A 20,444-nucleotide genomic window follows, 5' to 3' on the forward strand; every position below is an offset into this window, starting at 1 on the left:
CCTACCTGTATGCAGCAGGGGTTACAGAATCATATGACCTACCTGTATGCAGCAGGGGTTACAGGATCATATGACCTACCTATATGCAGCAGGGGTTACAAGATAATATGACCTACCTGTATGCAGCAGGGGTTACAGGATCATATTACCTACCTGTATGCAGCAGGGGTTGCAGGATCATACAGCCTACCTGTATGCAGCAGGGGTTACAGGATCATATGACCTACCTATATGCAGCAGGGGTTACATGATCATACAGCCTACCTGTATGCAGCAGGGGTTACAGATCATACAGCCTACCTGTATGCAGCAGGGGTTACAGGATCATACACCCTACCTGTATTCAGCAGGGGTTACAGGATCATATGACCTACCTGTATGCAGCAGGGGTTACAGGATCATATGACCTACCTGTATGCAGCAGGGGTTACAGGATCATACAGCCTACCTGTATGCAGCAGGGGTTACAGGATCATATGACCTACCTGTATGCAGCAGGGGTTACAGGATCATATTACCTACCTGTATGCAGCAGGGGTTACAGATCATACAGCCTACCTGTATGCAGCAGGGGTTACAGGATCATACAGCCTACCTGTATGCAGCAGGGGTTACAGATCATACAGCCTACCTGTATGCAGCAGGGGTTACAGGATCATACAGCCTACCTGTATGCAGCAGGGGTTACAGATCATACAGCCTACCTGTATGCAGCAGGGGTTACAGGATCGGATGGAAAGCATGATCTGTCTGTAGCATTCTTCTTTCTCGTAATTCATTTGCCAGAATGTTACATCTTCATCCCACAAATATTGAAGGTAGTGCGATGTTACAGGTATCTTTAGAGACATGCAGTACCACCACCGAGGCATCTATATAATTATAACCCACCCAAACTAGGCCTATCTGAAGTATAAAAATGATCAATGAAATCACCAGGTAGCCTATATTTGGCAAAGATGCGTCCATAGCAATGTAGGTAGGCTACTCTGTTTTTGCCAGGCAAAACCGGAGAAAATTAATCTAGTGCTTTCTGATCACTAACCTGGATATGTGCGCCCGCCTTTGCGCACAAATGCTGATGACTGCTCATTGGTCAACAGTCAAAACGCACAACTTTTTGGTTCTGAAGCACTAATAAGATGTTTTTGAAACAAAAATTTGGTGCAATGCCATAGGCTTATGTCAGTGACAAGATCGAATAAGCAAAGGTATAAATATAAAATACAAATGGTAGGCTATATGTATGAAAAATATATGTTTTTCTCCATTCAGTTTCACACTCGCAACCCCTCAAAACCTCATTGCACTATCTCACCCGACATGTGTTGATTGACAGTTTGCTGGTCTAATCAGAGGGCTGAGTGTTTCACTAGCCAATCTGTTGTTTTGCAAGCACTATACTGTCTCTGTCTGCATGGAGAGTAATCCACAGAGAGTGTGCAACAAAATGAGTGACAAAACGTTACAAAACCAAAGTCGAGTCCCAAGTCAGGAGGCTCCAAGTCCAAGTCAAGTCATTTTATTTTCTATCGAGTCTCAAGTCATCAAATTTGTGACTCGTGTCCAAGTCATCTGACTCGAGTCCACACCTCTGGCATTATAACACCAGTCATACATAAGGGGGGCTATGGTAAAGTGTTACCGGAAATTCATTCAATGCATTTTACCTTCTGGCCCAGGGGGCAGTCTGCAATGGCAAATCCGAACCCTCCTGGCCCCTTCACCAGGGGTACACCCACCAGCTCCGGCTGCAACAGCGTGAGGTCTGGACCCTCAGGGTAGTGGCGCCCCCCGTTGGACATGGCTGGGACAGCTGTTGTCTGTCAATCAATCAATCAAATCAAATCAAAATCACCCAAATCTATTTATATAGCCCCTTTTTACATCAGCAGTTTTCACAAAGTGCTTTTACGGTAACCCAGGCTAGACCCCTGACAGCAAGCAAAAACAGAAGCACAGTGGCCAGGAAAAACTCCCTAAAAGGAAGAAACCTAGGGAGGAACTGGTTGTACTGTACCTGTCTTGGGAGGGTGCCGTCTGGGCTGGTGACATAGTGTATCTCCTGGGGGTTAGAGGTCGAAAGTGAAGGGGTGGCTTCGGGGGCCAGGGCTGTGGCTATGTCCCACGAGGAGGCGTCGACACTCCCACTGGGGTCCTCAGGGAGGGGGTAACCCCGACACAGCACCATGTCCACGTACTGGTTGACTGGGATAGACTGGAACATCTGAACCACGTCAGCATGAGTCTTCCCCAGGACACACAGTCCGTTGATGTCCACGATGACGTCACCTGGTAGAGTAGAGGGAGAGGAGAGGAAGAAGGGAGAAGGAAGTGTCAATATCAGCATTGGCAACAGTCTTTAAAATGGGAGTGTGCTGTGGTTAGTTGTGGCACTATACCCAGTCCACTAACACCAGACCCAGTCCACTAACACACAAATCAGTTTGCATAACGTTTAGCGCAAACAGTTCCCGCATGAAGGCATTGTTGGTCAGGAGCTGAAATATGTTTCCTTGGAGTCTGCTCCATAAACAACTGCTTTGGGGTTGATGAATGAACAAAGAAGTAAGGTACAGCCTAACACTCTCTCCTTCCCCTCATCCTCCATCATTCCAGCCTGGGTGTATTAAGTCAGCTACTCCCAGCCAGATCAATAAAGACTAGGAAAATGTGCTCAGTTTATCTCCAGCCAAAAGAAAAACAGGAAACTCCCCACCACTAGCTAGCTGGGAGCAGTGGTGTAAAGTACTTAAGTAAAACATACTTTAAAGTACTACTTAAGTTGTTTTTTGGGGTATCTGTACTTTACAATTTATATTTCTGGCAACTTTTACTTCACTTAATTCCTAAACAAAAGTATAGACTTTTTACTCCATATATTTTCCCTGACACCCAAAAGTACTCGTTACATTTTGTCAGGAAAATGATCCAATTCACACTCTTATCAAGAGAACATCCCTGGTCATCTCTACTGCCTCTGATCTGGTGGACTCACTAAACACAAATGCTTCGTTTGTAAATTATGTCTGAGTGTTGGGAGTGTGCCCCTGGATATCCGTCAATAAAAATAAAAAAATGAAAATTGTGCCGTCTGGTTTGCTTAAATAAAGGTAAAAACATTTTTTTATCAGCTTGCGGGGCAGCTAAGCCCTTGTGGGGCATTTAACCTCTTGAAGGGGCACTATTTTTATGTTTGGAAAAATAACGTTCCCAAAGTAAACAGCCTATTTCTCAGGACCAGATGCTAGAATATGCATATAATAGACAGATTAGGATAGAAAACACTCTAAAGTTTCCAAAACTGTCAAAATATTGTCTGTGAGTATAACAGAACTGATATTGTAGGCGAAACCCTGAGAAAAATCAAACCAGGAAGTGGCTTCTATTTTGAGAACTCCATGTTCCATAGCCTCCCTTTGCTCCATTTAAAGGGATATCAACCAGATTCCTTTTCCTATCGCTTCATCAAGGTGTCAACAGTCTTCAGACATAGTTTCAGGCTTTTATTTGAAAAATGAGCCAGAAAGATAACATCGCGTCAAGTGGTCACATGAGTTTTGCTCGCGCAACAGAGTTCGGACAGCCATTGCCTTTCCCTTTTCCTACTGATAAAGACATTTGCGGTTGATATATTATTGATTATATATTTTAAAAACAACCTGAGGATTGATTATTAAAAACGTTTGACATGTTTTTGTGGACATTACGGATATTATTTGGAATTTTCGTCTGCGTTGTCGTGACCGCTCTTTCCTGTGGATTTCTGAACATAACGCGCCAAACAAACGGAGGTATTTTGGATATAAAAATTATCTTTATGGAACAAAATAACATTTATTGTGTAACTGGGAGTCTAGTGAGTGAAAACATCAGAAGATCATCAAAGGTAAGCGATTCATTTGATTGCTTTTCTGATTTTCATGACCAAGCTACTTAATGCTAAGTGTACATAATGTTTTGTTGGGCGATCGATAAACTTACACAAACGCTTGTATTGCTTTCGCTGTAAAACATTTTCAAAATCTGAGACGACAGGTGGATTAACAAAAGGCTAAACTGTGTTTTTCAATATTGCACTTGTGATTTCATGAATATAAATATTTGTTGTAATATTATTTGAATGTGGCACTATACTATTCAGCGGTTGTTGATGACAATCATCCCGCTAAAGGGATGGGTAGCGTCAAGAAGTTAAGCCTTGAACGATGCCTGACAGGCAGCTCTGTCTCCCAGGCTCTTTGCCACGCCCATACCACATCCAATCGCATGTAAGCAACAATGCAGCTAACTTTGCTAGTCTTGTGAGCAAGAGCGCTGCTAGCTAGTTAGCTAGGTAGTCTCGTTAGCTAGCTAGTTTTTTTTATATTCTGGTCGTTAGTTTGCATATCTGGTACAGTATGTGTAAGATTGTAAGGGGCACTTGTTTTATGGATGATATTTACATTTGAGTGGGTGAGCTCTATTCCTGACAGGCTGATCAGATTACATTTCAGGCTCAGAGCTTGATAAGATTCAATAGCAGCCTCAGAGGCTGATAAGTCAGGATTCTGCCTTGTAGTTTCATAGATGGGTTAGATAGATAAGGCACCCTCATCTGTTTGCTCCATGGTTGCGAGCGCATCGTTTCTGTTGCTATACAACCAACAAGTCTATAGGTAAAGTTCATTGCCGGCAGATTAGCAGCCAATGCATTATGTATATGATCAAGAGATGGTGCGCTTTACTCCTGGCAAGCTGATCAGATTCAATTGCAGCCTCAGAGGCTGATATGTCAGGATGCAGCCTTGTAGGCTGTCTGCAAGGAGCCTTACATATGAAATAGCCTACAAGTCAGCCTCCTGATTTACAAGCCTCTGAGGCTGCTATTGAATCTGATCAGCTGCCAAGAATAGAGCTCACCCACTCTGGATGATATGCATCAGCCTATAAAGCACGGACAGCTAATCTGCCTGCAAGGAACTTTACCATTGAAACAGCCTACAAGGCAGCATCCTAACACCAGCCTCTGAGGCTATTGAATCTGATCAGCCTGTCTGGATTAGAGCTCACCCCCTGGATCAGATATGCATCTGCCTATAAAGCAATTTGACAGCTAGTCTGTCTTCTAGGGGCCTTACCTATGAAACAGCCTATGAGGCAGCATCCTGATTTATCAGCATCTGAGACTAACATTTAATCTGATCAACCTGTCAGGGATGGAGCTCACCCACTGTAATTATAAATATTATCCATGAACTATATATATCAGTTATGCAAGCTAACAACCAGCATAGATAACAAGCTAGCTTGCTAGATAGCCAACAAGACTAACTAGCTAACTATCCATCTCACAAGACTAGCCAAGTTAGCTGTGTTATCCTTTGCATGAGATTGACTGTGGTCTTGGCGGCAGGGTGCAGCCTGGGAGACAGCATTGCCTGTCAGACATTGTTCAGGGCTTAAATGCCCCAAGAGCGCATTGCGATCATTGCAGCCACAGGGCTCCTTGATGAGGTGGTTATCGTGCATCTGAACAAATGAATGGATGATGCGTGCTACTTCTGATTATTTTGTGATCTCGACAAAGCAACTTTAGTTATGTCGTGATCATGAGACAAATAAGTTGTGATCTCGACAAAGCAACTTTAGTTATGTCGTGATCATGAGACAAATAAGTTGTGATCTCGACAAAGCAACTTTAGTTATGTCGTGATCATGAGACAAATAAGTTGTGATCTCGACATAGCGAGGGATTTTACATTTTTCATATGTCCTCTCCATTTCAATGAGCCACTGGCAGCTATATACTAATACCGGGATGTTTATTGAAGGCCGTTTGGGCTGTGTATACTGTATGTCATACAGTTGAAGTCGGAAGTTTACATACACTTAGGTTGGAGTCATTAAAACTTGGTTTTCAACCACTCCACAAATTTCCATGACCAGTGCTCTCAATAATAAATGCTATTGGCTAATTTTGGTAGACTGGTCTCTTGTCTATTTTATGCAAATAAGGATCTTTCAAATTCTTAGAAACAGACAGAGTGATTTTAATTGAAGTGGTTAATGAACACATATAGGAATTGTAGAATTCCTTTAACAGGTGCAAAAAGTGCAAATCAATCACAGAACAACAGCAAATGACCTTGTGAAGATGCTGGAGGAAACAGATACAAAGATATCTATATCCACAGTAAAACAAGTTAAATATTGACATAACCTGAAAGGCTGCTCAGCAAGGAAGAAGCCACTGCTCCAAAGCCACCATAAAAAAGCCAGACTACGGTTTGCAACTGCACATGGGGACAAAGATCTTACTTTTTTGTAGAAATGTCCTCTGGTTTGATTAAATAAAAATGGAACTGTTTGGCCATAATGACCATCGTTATGTTTGGAGGAAAAAGGGGGACGCTTGCAAGCCGAAGAACACCATCCCAAACGTGAAGCACAGGGTGGCAGCATCATGCTGTGGGGGTGCTTTGCTGCAGGAGGGACTGGTGCACTTCACAAAATAGGTCGGAAAATTATGTGGATATATTGAAGCAACATCTCAAGAAATCGGTCAGGAAGTTAAAAGCTTGGTCGCAAATGGATCTTTCAAATGGACAATGACCACAAGCATACTTCCAAAGTTGTGGCAAAATGGCTTAAGGACAATAAAGTCAAGGTATTGGAGTCGCCATCACAAAGCCCTGACCTCAATCCCATCCCATTTTTGGGCAGAACTGAAAATGTGTATGTGAGCAAGGAGGCCAACAAGCCTGACTCAGTTACACCAGCTTTGTCAGGAGGAATGGGCCAAAATTCACCCAACTTAATTTTTTATTTATTATGTTTTACCTTAATTTATCTAGGCAAGTCAGTTAAGAACGAATTCTTATTTTCAATGATGGCCTAGGAACAGTGGGTTAACTGCCTTGTTCAGGGGCAGAACGACAGATTTGTACCTTGTCAGCTCGAGCATTTGATCGTGCAACCTCTCACCCTCTTACTTGTCCAACACTCTAACCACTAGGCTACGCTGCTGCCCCAAATGTGGGAAGTGTGGGAAGCTTGTGGAAGGCTACCCGAAACGTTTGACCCAAGTTAAACAATTTAAAGGCAATGCTACCAAATACTAATTGAGTGTATGTAAACTTCTGACCCACTGGGAATGTGATGAAAGAAATAAAACATGAAATAAATCATTCTCTCTACTATTATTCTGACATCTCACATTCTTCAAAGAAAGTGGTGATCCTAACTGACCTAAGACAGGGAATTCTTACTAGGATTAAATCCAAGAAATACTGTATGACCACACTTATAGATATGCATGTTCGTAATAATCATAAGCATGTAAAGAAGCACAGCCAAGAGGCCTTCAGTATGAAATCTGAAATACTGCGTATAACTCCACTTCAAATCAGGGTGCTACCATAAACGTGTGTGTACAGACAATGATAAATTAACCTTGTTGATCTGTGTGCACAAGTGCGATGTGTGTGTGTTTGTATGCGTGCGTTCCTGCGTACAAGCATCTATGTGTAAGTCTGTGTGTGTGAGAGAGTGTGTTTACATGTTCGTACAACCCTCACCAGAGGTCATCTTGTTGTCGTGCGCGGCGGGCCCGTCTCGGAGCACGTTCTTCACCTGGAGGAACTCGTCATGGCGGTCGCCCCCAATGATGGTGAAGCCAAACCCCTGGGGGCTCTTCCTCAGATTTGTCCTCAGAATGGAGCCCTGGAGATGGGCTGGGTCCCGTACGAAACCCCTCACACCCACAACAGGCTCATCTGAAGGAGAGAGGAAGTGAGGGGAGAGGCAAGTAAGAGAACAGAGCAAAGAGAAAGAAAAAAACATTAGAGAAAGATGACTAAATACAAAAAAAGCACAACGAGAGAGAGATGCAAATTGAGGAAGTACTGTATAAGCAAATACCTAATTATTATGACTGTAATTCAGCTAATTGCTCTCAAACCTTAATGCCCCATTGAAGTATTTTACTTTACAAATTAGTGACTATTAATTATTTGTTTGTTTGTTTGTTGACAAGGCCTGTCACTATTGTTCAGCTGCATTGATCTGACAGAGAAACCATGCTAGGCTAGCTGCTAGCGCTAATCCATTGATCTGACAGAGAAACCAGGCTAGGCTAGCTGCTTGAGCTAATTCACAATGAGAATTCACAATGACAGAGATTACAGCGACACGTCTATCCTGCTACACTCATTTTATTCTGATATATCCATATGGGACAACTTCAAAGAACACCTGAAGTATCGTTATTTTGTATGGTAGGTAGAGTGTATGTGTGTGTGTGTGTGACAGATGCACATAGGTGCAAGTTCACAGGCTGTTAGGGATCTGTCCCCTGTAACGTCACAGTGCAGGCTACCGCCACGGTGGCAGGGAGCTGACACCTACTCGTCACTCAGACTGTCACTAAGAACTATGCTACTGCTGAACAGAGATGGCCTACTCCTCTTTTACTTAAGCCTGCCAGTGAAAAAGACATACTGTAAAAAAAGAAAAAAGAACTCACACATGACGCACAAAGCAGTGTGACAAATCCGTTTGGATATAACCTTGACATTTCAAATCTTACAGAGATGTGATAAACTTTCAGATTGAATTTGCTATGTTATGCCTGTAGGATGGTGCATGGGAATAAATGTCCAGGAGACAAACTGTGTGTGTATTTGTGTGTGTGTGTGTACACTGCAGGGGTACATCCACCTGAATAACCACCACAACGCAGGGATAGAGGCAGACAGACAGCTGACCTCAAACTGCAGCTGGAGGCTCTCACCATGTGACTGAGACACAGCGGCCCTTAACTCTGCATCAGCAGAGAGAGAGTGGGGGGGGGGGGGCGCCCTTTCCTCTGCATCAGCAGAGAGAGAGGGGTGGCGCCCTTTCCTCTGCATCAGCACAGAGAGCGAGGGGGACAGAGATATCGAGAGGAGAGTGATATTGACAGCGATAGAGGAGGGAGAGGGAGCAAAGAGATATCCATGGCCCCTGTCTGACCTTGGTTTCCATTGGGTGAGTTATAGGCTGTGTCTCCTCTAGTGATTCTTCACACACTGAGGGATGGATAGTGGGGGGTGGGGGGCATCAATCTCTTTAATTGGAGTAAATATAGACACCTCCCGTCCTCCTCCACTACCCCCCATGTGTCATGTGTCATGGGATTTAGATTTGCATAACTGCATTGCGCTCAGAGAAAACGGATTATGCTGAGTGTGATTAACATGACATTCTCACATACCAGCAGTTTCCCTGAGCCATTTGTGTGTGAGCATATACACTGGGTGTACAAGACATTAGGAACACGTGCTCTTTCCATGGCATCTTGCATATGCCGCTCTGTCATTGCTCATCCATATATTTATATGTATATATTCTTATTCCATTCCTTTACTTAGATGTGTGTGTATTAGCTAGTTGTTGTGGAATTGTTAGATTACTTGTTCAATATTGCTGCACTGTCGGAATTAGAAGCACAAGCATTTCACTACACTTGCAATAACATCTGCTAACCATGTGTATGTGACCAATACATTTTGATTTGATTTGACATAGACTGACCTATTATCCCTTGTTGACGTCACTTGTTAAATCCACTTCAATCAGTGTAGATGAAGGGGAGGAGACAGGTTAAAGAAGGATTTTTAAGCCGTCTGACAATTGAGACATGGATTGTGTATGTGTGCCATTCAGAAGGTGAATGGGCAAGACAAAATATTTAAGCGCCTTCAAACTGGGTATGGGAGGAGGTGACAGGCACACCGTTTGGTGTCAAGAACGACAACGCTGCTGTTTTTTTCACGCTCAACAGTTTCCCGTGTGTATCAAGAACGGTCCACCACCCAAGGACATCCAGCCAACTTGACACAACTGTGGGAAGCATTGTAGTCAACATGGGCCAGCATTTCTGTGGAACGCTTTTGAGACCTTGTAGAATCCATGCCCCAACAAATTGAGGCTGTTCTGAGGGCAAAAGTTGCAGTGCAACTCAATATTAGGAAGGTGTCCTTAATGTTTTGTATGCTCAGTGTATGTGTGTGTATGCATGTGTATGTGTCTTTCAATGTGTGTGTGTGTGTGCGGGCGTAGTCTATGCGCCAACATGCGTATGTACCATGACATGTGACATATTCCATGACAGTTCTCTGTGTGTTCTGTGCCTGACAAGATTAAGTCCTTCCATCAGAACATCAAAGGACACCGACTGTCAGAGCCTTCTCTCCACTGTGATAAGGGACTGTCCTCACATCACCAGAATGAAAAGGGAAAGATACAGAAGGGTGAGGGCAGGGGTCGGTGGAAGAGAGAGAGAGTATGATGCTGAGTTTTGCATCATATGAAAAATGTATTCCTGTACTTTGAAAGTTATATATCTTGATTGCTGACATGCAAAACATTTTGGGACTAAATCAACAATAGACTAATGAAACAAATACCAAAAGATAGTTTTGAGTGGAATTTTCCTTTAACATAGCCATGATTAAGTCATGGTAACACAAAGAGATGGTCTATTTCTCAGGCAGGCAGGCAGCTTGCTGTGATTCTTGAAAATCACATATAGAGAGGACTGTCAGTGCAGGATAATTACAGTCCTGTATAGCTACAGCACTATAGCAACAGACCGCAGCCTCTTTCACTGAGAGGGAGGTCAGTCTGCCTTGTCAAAACAGCGTTTAAAACTCTACATGGCAGCACGCCCCTCTGGGATCTCTCCGATCCACTCTGCTCTGCTCGCTGTGAGACAGACCACTCATTAACAAGCACAGGGAACGTGTAGAGAGCAGAGTAGAGAGCTCTGTCAGAACAGAGAATCACTCAGGCAAAAAGTAGAGGAAAAGAACAGTCCAGGAAACAATACCATGGGAAATAAGCTCTTTTAGCTGGACAGAAGCTGGACTAACTGGGGACGTGTCTCAAATGGCACCCTATTCCCTTTAGAGTGCACTACATTTGACAAGAGCCCTATAGGCCCTAGTCAAAATGAGTGTAATATAAAGGGAATAGGGTGCAATTTGGGATGTAGCCTGGGACTTGTTCGGTCCCAATAGGCTGTGCATAGAGCAGAGTGTTTCTTCTGTCTAGAGGGTCTGAGTTGATCTGGTTCTAACACTAGGGTCTCTGTTCAATCAAACCCTGTTTGTTTACCAACAACCTCCTGTAATATTCATACAGTATGTATCCACAAACTGAATTGTAATTGGTGGCATTCTACCGTCATATCATACTGCACTATGATTGATTTAGACCACCAGGTTAGGTCATTGCAGTTGATCATGGCCGGAGACACATGAACATGCCAGTTATAGCTACAGTACAGGTCAAACGTTTGGACACACCTGCTCATTCAAGGGTTTTTCTTACATTTTACTATGTTCTATATTGTAGAATAATAGTGAAGGCATCAAAACAATGAAATAACACATATGGAATCATGTAGTAAGCAAAAAAGTGTTAAATAAATCAAAATATATATTATATTTGAGATTCTTTAAAGTAGCCACTCTTTGCCTTCATGACAGCTTTGCACACTCTTGGCATTCTGTCAACCAGCTTCATGAGGTAGTCACTTGGAATGCATTTCAATTAACAGGTGTGCCTTGTTAAAAGTTAATTTGTGGAATTTCTTTCCTTCTTAATGCGTTTGAGCCATTCAGTTGTGTTGTGACAAGGTAGGGGGGTATACAATGGACATTCGAACTGGTGGAAATCTGTTCTTTGGTCTGATAAGTCCATAGTTGACCGCTGTGTCTTTGTGAGACGCAGAGTAGGTGAACAGAGGATCTCCGCATGTGTAGTTCCCACCGTGAAGCATGGAGGAGGAGGTGTGGGGGTGCTTTGCTGGTGACACTGGCCGGTAATTTATTTAGAATTCAAGGTACGCTTAACCAGCATGGCTATCACAGCCTTCTGCAGTGATACGCCATCCCATCTGGTTTATGCTTAGTGGGACTATAATTTATTTTTCAACAGGACAATGACCCCAAACACCTCCAGGCTGTGTAAGGGCTATTTGACCAAGAAGGAGAGTGATGGAGCACTGCATCAGATGACCTGTCCTCCACAATCACCCGACCTCGACCCAATTAAGATGGTTTGGGATGAATTGGACAGCAGAGTGAAGGAAAAGCAGCCAACAAATCCTCAGCATATGAGGGAACTCCTTCAAGACTGTTGGAAAAGCATCATGGTTGAGAGAATGCCAAGAATGTGCAAAGCTGTCATCGAGGCAAAGGGTGGCTACTTTGAAGAATCTCAAATATAAAATATATTTTGAATTGTTTAACACTTTGTTGGTTACTACATAATTCCATATGTGTTATTTCATAGTTGTTATTCTACAATGTAGAAAATAGTGAAAAGAAAGAAAAACCCTTGAATGAGTAGGTGTGTCCAAACCTTTGACTGGTACTGTAGCTAATAAAGAGCTATGTTTTATAAAGATCCTGTCGTACTGCATTTTATTATTTTGTACAAAGCCTGCAAAACAAGACACCTCCAAGGACCTACCCCTCAGGAATGACACAGAGCAAAGCAGCAAAGCCTGAGGAACATGCATCCTTCCCCAATCAGTGGGTGTTTTAAGGTTACCTCATAGTTTTTGTTATTGGGGTTATTGTGGTCTGTTCCAGGACAGCATTAGCAGCCTACTACAGCGCAGTAGGTTCCTGTGGCAGTGACAGTAAGGGCCTCCAGGCTAAAGCCTTCTCTCTGAGGGGGTTTCTGGTGGTGTAGAAATCACACATACACTGTGCTTCCCCCTCCAATAGCCTCTCGATGCTAATGCTGTGCCAGTCAAAATAGCAGCCTGAAGGGTGTCTGGAGAAGCTGGTACAGAGAGAGGTAGTGCTGATAGGGCCTAGGCCTTTTTGTGAGTCAGCCTCTGTGGTCAGACCATTGTCACTACCTGGTCTGACCCATGTTCAATTCTGTTCTGTGGGCAACTGGGCATCACCGAGTTGTCTCAGCAGAGAAACATCAATGGCTAGATGATCAATCCTAGTTAGAGGGAGTTAGGGGGCGTGATGAGCTCTGCAGCAGACTTGAACAACTCAATCGCTGGTTGAAAACTGTTTTCTGTCCTTCCCAAAAGATTGAATTTGTAGATAATTGTCCATCTTTCTGGGACTCACCCACAAACAGGACCAAGCCTGGCCTACTGAAGAGTGACGACTTCATCCTAGTTGGAGGGGTGCTCTCATTTGATCTAGCAACATAGAAAGGGATTTAACTCCTCTAGTTTCAAAATGAGATATGGTGCAGGCCAGGCAGCAGGCTGTTAGTCTGCCCCTAGCACAGTCAGTGTAGTCAGCTCAGTTTTCCACATTGAGACTGTGTCTGTGACTCGATCTATGTCGGGCAAAACTAAACATGGTGGTGTTTGCCTAAGCAATCTCGCTGGAATGAAGACCTCCATGTGTGTCATTAATGAAATAGATTGTGATAATACTTCACATCTCAAAATGGGACTACTTAATGTTAGATCCCTCACTTCCAAGGCAGTCATAGTCAAATGAACTTGATGTGATTGGCCTGACTGAAACATGGCTTAAGTGTGATGAATTTACTGAGCTAAATAAGGCCTTACCTCCTGGTTACACTAGTGACCAAACCCCCTGTGCATCCCGCAAAGGTGGAGGTGTTGCTAACATTTTTGACAGCAAATATGTCTTTTGAGTTTCTAGTCATGAAATCTATGGAGTCTACTCAGTAACTTTATTTTTATTTTTGTATTTGTCTCCACAATTTCGTGATATACAATTGCGATCCAATTCTGATCTTGTTTCATCTCCCATCTCATCTCTGCAACTCCCCAATGGCGCAATGAGCCAAGTAAAGCCCCCCCTCCCCTCACCCTCCCCTAACCAGGATGATGCTGGGCCAAAACTCAGTTAAACAGCCATCACTAGCACATTAGATGCTGCTGCATATAGGTATAGACTAGAAATCACTGGCCACTTTAAGGAATGGAATACTAGTCATTTTAATAATGTTTACATATCTGGCATTACTCATTTAATACAGTTGAAGTCGGAAGTTTACATACACTTAGGTTGGAGTCACGGCTCTCTAAGGTCAGGGCGTGACAGTACCGTTGCGGGCCCCGGACTGGGCACCTTCGCTGCGGGCCCCGGACTGGAGGCCGTCGCTGGGGGCTACTGACTGGAGAACGTCGCTGGGGGCTTTGTGCCATGACTCCTCACTGGAGGCTTCGTGCCATGGATCATCACTGGAGGCTTCTTGCCATGGATCAATCCTGGAGGCTTCATGCCATGGATCATCACTGGATGCTTTGTGCCATGGATCATCACTGGATGCTTTGTGCCATGGATCACCACTGGAGGCTTCTTGCCATGGATCATCACTGGAGGCTTCATGCCATGGATCATCACTGTTGGCTTCTTGCCATGGATCATCACTGTTGGCTTCTTGCCATGGATCATCACTGGAGGCTTCATGCCATGGATCATCACTGGAGGCTTCTTGCCATGGATCATCACTGGAGGCTTCATGCCATGGATCATCACTGTTGGCTTCTTGCCATGGATCATCACTGTTGGCTTCTTGCCATGGATCATCACTGGAGGCTTCATGCCATGGATCATCACTGGAGGCTTCTTGCCATGGATCATCACTGTTGGCTTCTTGCCATGGATCATCACTGTTGGATTCTTGCCATGGATCATCACTGTTGGCTTCGTGCCATGGATCATCACTGGAGGCTTCGTGCCGTGGATCATCACTGGAGGCTTATTGCCATGGATCACCACTGGAGGCTTCTTGCCATGGATCATCACTGGAGGCTTCTTGCCATGGATCATCACTGGAGTGGAGAGACACACAGGAGGCCTGGCTCTGGGAGCAGGCACAGGACTCACCAGGCTGGGGAGGCATACAGGAGGCTTTGTCCTTGGCCGAGGCACCGGATACACTGGGCCGTGGAGGCGCACTGGAGGTCTCTAGCTTAGAGCCTGCACAACCCGTCCTGGCTGGGTGGTTATCTTCGCACTGCAAATGCGGGGCGCTGGCACAGGACACACTGGGCTGTGCAGATGTACCGGAGACACAGTGCGCAGAGCCGGCGCAGAATTTCCTGGGCCGAAGAGACGCACTGGAGACCAGGCGCGCTGAGCCGGCACCATCCGTCCTGGCTGGATGCTCACCCTAGCCCGGCAGATGCGGGGAGCTGGAATGTAGCGCACCGGGCTGTGAACGCGCACCGGGCTGTGAACGCGTACTCAGGTCTCCAACCTGACTCAGCCAGACTCCCCGTGTGCTCCCCCCAAAAACAATTTGGGGGCTGCCTCTCGTGCCTGCTTCGCTGACGTGCCTCCTCATATCGCCGCCGCTCCTCCTTCGCTGCCGTTATCTCCTCCTTTGGACGGCGATACTCCCCAGCCTGCCTCCAGGGTCCCTTACCGTCCAGGATCTCCTCCATGTCCAGGAGTCCTCTTTACCATGCTGCTTGGTCCTTTGGTGGTGGGACGTTCTGTCACGGCCGTTGAAAGAAGTAGACCAAAGCGCATACATATTCCTTTTTATTAGGATGACGCCAACAAAAACAATAAACAATACAAAAACAACAGTGAAGCTTAAGGGCTATGTGCCACAAACAAAGTTAACTTCCCATACTGAAAGGATGGAAAAGGGCTATCTAAGTATGGTTCCCAATCAGAGACAACGATAGACAGCTGTCCCTGATTGAGAACCATACCCGGCCAAAACATAGAAATACAAAATCATAGAAAAACAAAACATAGAATGCCCACCCCACATCACACCCTGACCTAACCAAAAAGATACATAAAACGGCTCTCTAAGGTCAGGGCGTGACACCAATATTCACCCAAGTTATTGTGGGAAGCTTGTGGAAGGCTACCCGAATCATTTGACCCAAGTGAAACAATTTAAAGGTAATGCTACCAAATACTAATTGAGTGTATGTAAACTTCTGACCCACTGGGAATGTGATGAAAGAAATAAAAGCTGAAATAAATCATTCTCTCTACTATTATTCTGACATTTCACATTCTTAAAATTAAGTGGTGATCCTAACTGACCTAAGACAGGGAATTTTTACTAGGATTAAATGTCAGGAATTGTGAAAAACTGAGTTTAAATGTGTTTTGGCTAAGGTGTATGTAAACTCCTGACTTCAACTGTATATACTGTTTTCTATACTATTCTATGGTATCTCATTCACGTAATACTGTTTACATATCTTGCATCACTCATCTCATATGTATATACTGTATTCTATGCTATTCTACTGTATTTTAGTCTGTTCCGCTCTGACATCGCTCATCCATATGTATAGAGTCTTAATTACTTCCTACTTAGATTTGTGTGTATTGGGTATATGTTGTGTAATTTGTTAGATATTACTTGTTAGATATTACTGCACTGTCAGAGCTAGAAGCACAAGCATTTCGCTACACCCGCAATAGCTAAACACATGGATGTGACCAATAAAATGAGATTTTAATCAGAGCTGAATGCTGACTAACAGTGTGGTTAGAGTACAGAATGTCTCGGTGACATTACTTAGAGGAAGTGGTCCTGAGAGGATGAGTCAATCATTATGTAATTTACAACTACTACATTCTAATTGATCTGTCAATCCATTGACCCCAAACTACCACGATTAAGAAAACTTTCTATGTCCAATACACTCTCTTCTCTGTCTCTCTCATGACTCGCTCTCTCTCTTCTCTGTCTCTCTCATGACTCTCGCTCTCTCTCTTCTCTGTCTCTCTCATGACTCGCTCTCTCTCTTCTCTGTCTCTCTCATGACTCTCGCTCTCTCTTCTCTGTCTCTCTCATGACTCTCGCTCTCTCTTCTCTGTCTCTCTCATGACTCTCGCTCTCTCTTCTCTGTCTCTCTCATGACTCTCGCTCTCTCTTCTCTGTCTCTCTCATGACTCTCGCTCTCTCTTCTCTGTCTCTCTCATGACTCTCACTCTCTCTTCTCTGTCTCTCTCATAACTCTCGCTCTCTCTTCTCTGTCTCTCTCATGACTCTCACTCTCTCTTCTCTGTCTCTCTCATGACTCTCGCTCTCTCTTCTCTGTCTCTCTCATGACTCTCACTCTCTCTTCTCTGTCTCTCTCATGACTCTCACTCTCTCTTCTCTGTCTCTCTCATGACTCTCTCTCGCTCTTCTCTGTCTCTCTCATGACTCTCTCTCTTCTCTGTCTCCCTCATGACTCTCGCTTTCTCTCTTCTCTATCTCTCATGACTCTCGCTCTCTCTCTTCTCTGTCTCTCTCATGACTCTCGCTCGCTCTCTCTCCACTCTGTCTCTCTCATGACTCTCGCTCTCTCTCTTCTCTGTCTCTCTCATGACTCTCTCTCTCTCTCTCTCTCTTCTGTCTCATGACTCTCCCTTTCTCTTCTCTGTCTCTCTCATGACTCTCTCTCTCTTCTCTATCTCATGACTCTCTCTTTCTCTTCTCTGTCTCTCTCATGACTCTCTCTCTTCTCTATCTCATGACTCTCTGTTTTCTTCTGTCTCATGACTCGCTCTCTCTCTTCTCTGTCTCTCTCATGACTCTCTCTTCCTCTTCTCTGTCTCATGACTCGCTCTTCCTCTTCTCCGTCTCATGTCTCGCTCTTTCTCTCGCTCACTTCGTCTCATGACTCTCTTGCTCTTTGGATCTCTCCCTCGGCAGTGTGAAGTGTTTGAAGCGATGAGTGACAGGGACAGACAAAAGCTTTTTGTGCAAGAGAGCTGTGAGCAAAACGAGTGCCTTCTCCACTTCACAACATACTTGTCCAAATCCATTTGAAGTAAAGTGGTTACTATCCATTAGTACCATTTTAATACCATTGTTACAATGGCCACTTGGTACTGCCCTCACTGACTGCAACTGATTATCTTTAGACAGTAGACACTACAACGACAAGTGGTCCAAGTGGCATGTCGTGTAATTGGCGTCTACACTGACATCATCTCTAAACTAAGGGGATCTGATTAGGAACAATTCTGACATTCTGGCTTTAGGCTCTGTTCCAATAGACACTAGCATACAGAATGAATGCCCAATTAAACACCCAATTCATTTAATATGTCCAATTCATTAAACACACTGCTTCATAATAAGTGGTATACTAGTTAGTGACCATGACAATGATCCGTTTTCAATTGAATCTATGGTGACCGTGGGCTGGCAGAGAGGTATTACCTGAGGGTGTGTTAACCCCCTGCAGGCCAGGGGAGGGGGTGTCCAGGCTCAGTTTCCTCTTGGCTTCCAGGACTGGGTTCTCAAACTGGGTCTTCTGATTGATATGGCTACAGCACAGAGACAAGGGACAAGACAGAACACTCACTGGAGAGATCAGTATACAGCACACATGCACAGAGTGCTACTCTACATACTGTATAAAAACCAAAGAAATACAACCTCAAGCGAGGACTAATACACACTTCATAAATCTTAGAGAAGGTGAAACCGACCAAAAGAGAGTGAGGCTTACATGTTTTCACAGCCTTATTTCAATGTTTTCCTTCTCCTCCTATGACACACAGTTATCTGGATCTCTTCATTTGGCAGCAACACAAAAGCCAAGTAATCTCTCATCTCTCTGGAGCCGCTTTCTTCAATGGTTTGTGTCGTGACCAAAACTCAAAACAGTTTCACAGTACCCTTACACATTACAGTCTAGTGACATCCCAGAGCACTATCCAGTCATTGCAAACCTCTGGTACCAAGCTTATATTACATCACAGTGATCCTATTCAAATCAGCGACACACCAACACAGCACTTTCTCATCTGTAAACGACAAAGAAAATGACACTACAGTACTGTTGACACGTATAACCACTGACCTAAGATCAGTGAAATAACCATATACCCAAGATATATATCCTGCCCACAACGCCCACATCTGATTGACCTAGGATCAGTAAAGCAGTCTGTGTGCCTCCTGTCCCTGTAGCTGTAGCGCTGTAGATTCCCAGGCCAGCCCTTTGTGAGATGAGCCCCCAGGTTGAATGTAAAGCAAGGAAAGCAGCTGATCTGCATAATGCGCCTGTGCTTTAACAGTTGTAGCTCAGCCCCAGTCGTTACTCAGGTTTTTTTGGAAGGGATGCCACTCCTGCTCTGCTCGTTGAATCACATGCATGCGGAGTGTGTGTATGTGTGACAGTGTGTGTGCTGTGTGTGCCAATTGCCAGCGTGTGTGTGTTCCCCTGATAAATCAAAATTACAACTTCAGCAGAGCGGAGAAAAATGCACTCCCTGTTGACAGCACCTCAACACAAAACATTTTCCCGCAGTCCTATACGTGTGTTAATTTGTATGTGTGACAGTGTGTGTATGTGTGTTTCGAAGAAAAGTACTGTTTGTGCTCTTGTTGGGCATGAGTCATGCTGAGAGTTATCCTCACTATCCAATCAAGGAACAGAAGCACTCCTCCGTGACTGAGTGTGCTCAGTCCTCTATGTTCTTCTGATTGCCATGACTCGCTCTCTACTTTAGTTAGAACATAATGACCCATTGTGTTTTACTGTATTCATTCAAAACAAAAAGACAGAGAGGGAAAAAAAACGGGTTGTCCCGGTGATCGTCGTTTCCTCTCCTCAGAATTCTCCTTCCTGCTACTCCCATGGGAATCCATGCTGGGTGAACTGTGTGGCAGTGTGCATTTCTCAGTGAGGCGAGGCAGTGACAGCATCACAAGCGCAGGTCTGCCTGACCAGCATCTCTTATTGACTTCAACAGAAATCCCAGCTCATCCCATCTCATAAAACAAAATAACCATGCCACTACTTCCTGTATCACCACAACTATCAGGAGAGGTGTACTTACTCCACGTAGTAGATTCCATACTGCGGGTCCTCAATCTTTTCCCAGCCATACGGAAGTTCTGCAGGCAAGAGACAGACAGAAGCAGATGCAAATCATTGTGCTGCTACAGCTCTGGAGCAACTGGTACATCATCTACACACACAATGAGACACACAGATGTAAAGGGAAGGGGGGGAGAGAGAGACAGAGAGGGGAGAGAGGGAGAGACAGAGAGGGGAGAGGGGGAGACAGAGAGGGGGGAGACAGAGAGGGGGAGAGGGAGAGACAGAGAGGGGAGAGGGGGAGAGGGAGAGACAGAGAGGGGAGAGGGGGAGAGGGGAGAGGGAGAGGGGGAGAGGGGAGAGGGGGAGAGGGAGAGACAGAGAGGGGAGAGGGAGAGACAGAGAGGGGAGAGGGGGAGAGGGAAAGACAGAGAGGGAAGAGGGGGAGAGGGAGAGACAGAGAGGGGAGAGACAGAGAGGGGAGAGACAGAGAGGGGAGAGGGGGAGAGGGAGAGACAGAGAGGGAGAGACAGAGAGGGGAGAGACAGAGAGGGAGAGGGGGAGAGGGAGACAGAGAGGGGAGAGGGGGAGAGGGAGAGAGAGAGGGGAGAGGGGAGAGGGGGAGAGGGAGATACAGAGAGGGGAGAGACAGAGAGGGGAG

At 44.8% G+C, this 20,444-nt stretch overlaps 1 protein-coding gene across 2 annotated transcripts in view; it reads right to left on the minus strand.

The window, feature by feature from the left end:
- LOC139416725 (membrane associated guanylate kinase, WW and PDZ domain containing 3a) overlaps positions 1 to 20,444 on the minus strand; it is a 275,221-nt gene that overhangs the window by 32,224 nt on the left and 222,553 nt on the right. For both annotated transcript variants that reach the window (XM_071165722.1, XM_071165724.1), the window contains exons 7-11: positions 19,803 to 19,860; positions 18,175 to 18,281; positions 7,560 to 7,757; positions 2,021 to 2,292; positions 1,671 to 1,823 (exon numbers count right to left, since the gene is read on the minus strand). In XM_071165722.1, coding sequence (XP_071021823.1) covers positions 1,671 to 1,823; positions 2,021 to 2,292; positions 7,560 to 7,757; positions 18,175 to 18,281; positions 19,803 to 19,860 — 788 coding nt within the window. The remainder of the gene's footprint in view (positions 1 to 1,670; positions 1,824 to 2,020; positions 2,293 to 7,559; positions 7,758 to 18,174; positions 18,282 to 19,802; positions 19,861 to 20,444) is intronic.

This window comes from Oncorhynchus clarkii, chromosome 9, assembly GCF_045791955.1.
Source record: "Oncorhynchus clarkii lewisi isolate Uvic-CL-2024 chromosome 9, UVic_Ocla_1.0, whole genome shotgun sequence".
Taxonomy (NCBI): domain Eukaryota; kingdom Metazoa; phylum Chordata; class Actinopteri; order Salmoniformes; family Salmonidae; genus Oncorhynchus; species Oncorhynchus clarkii.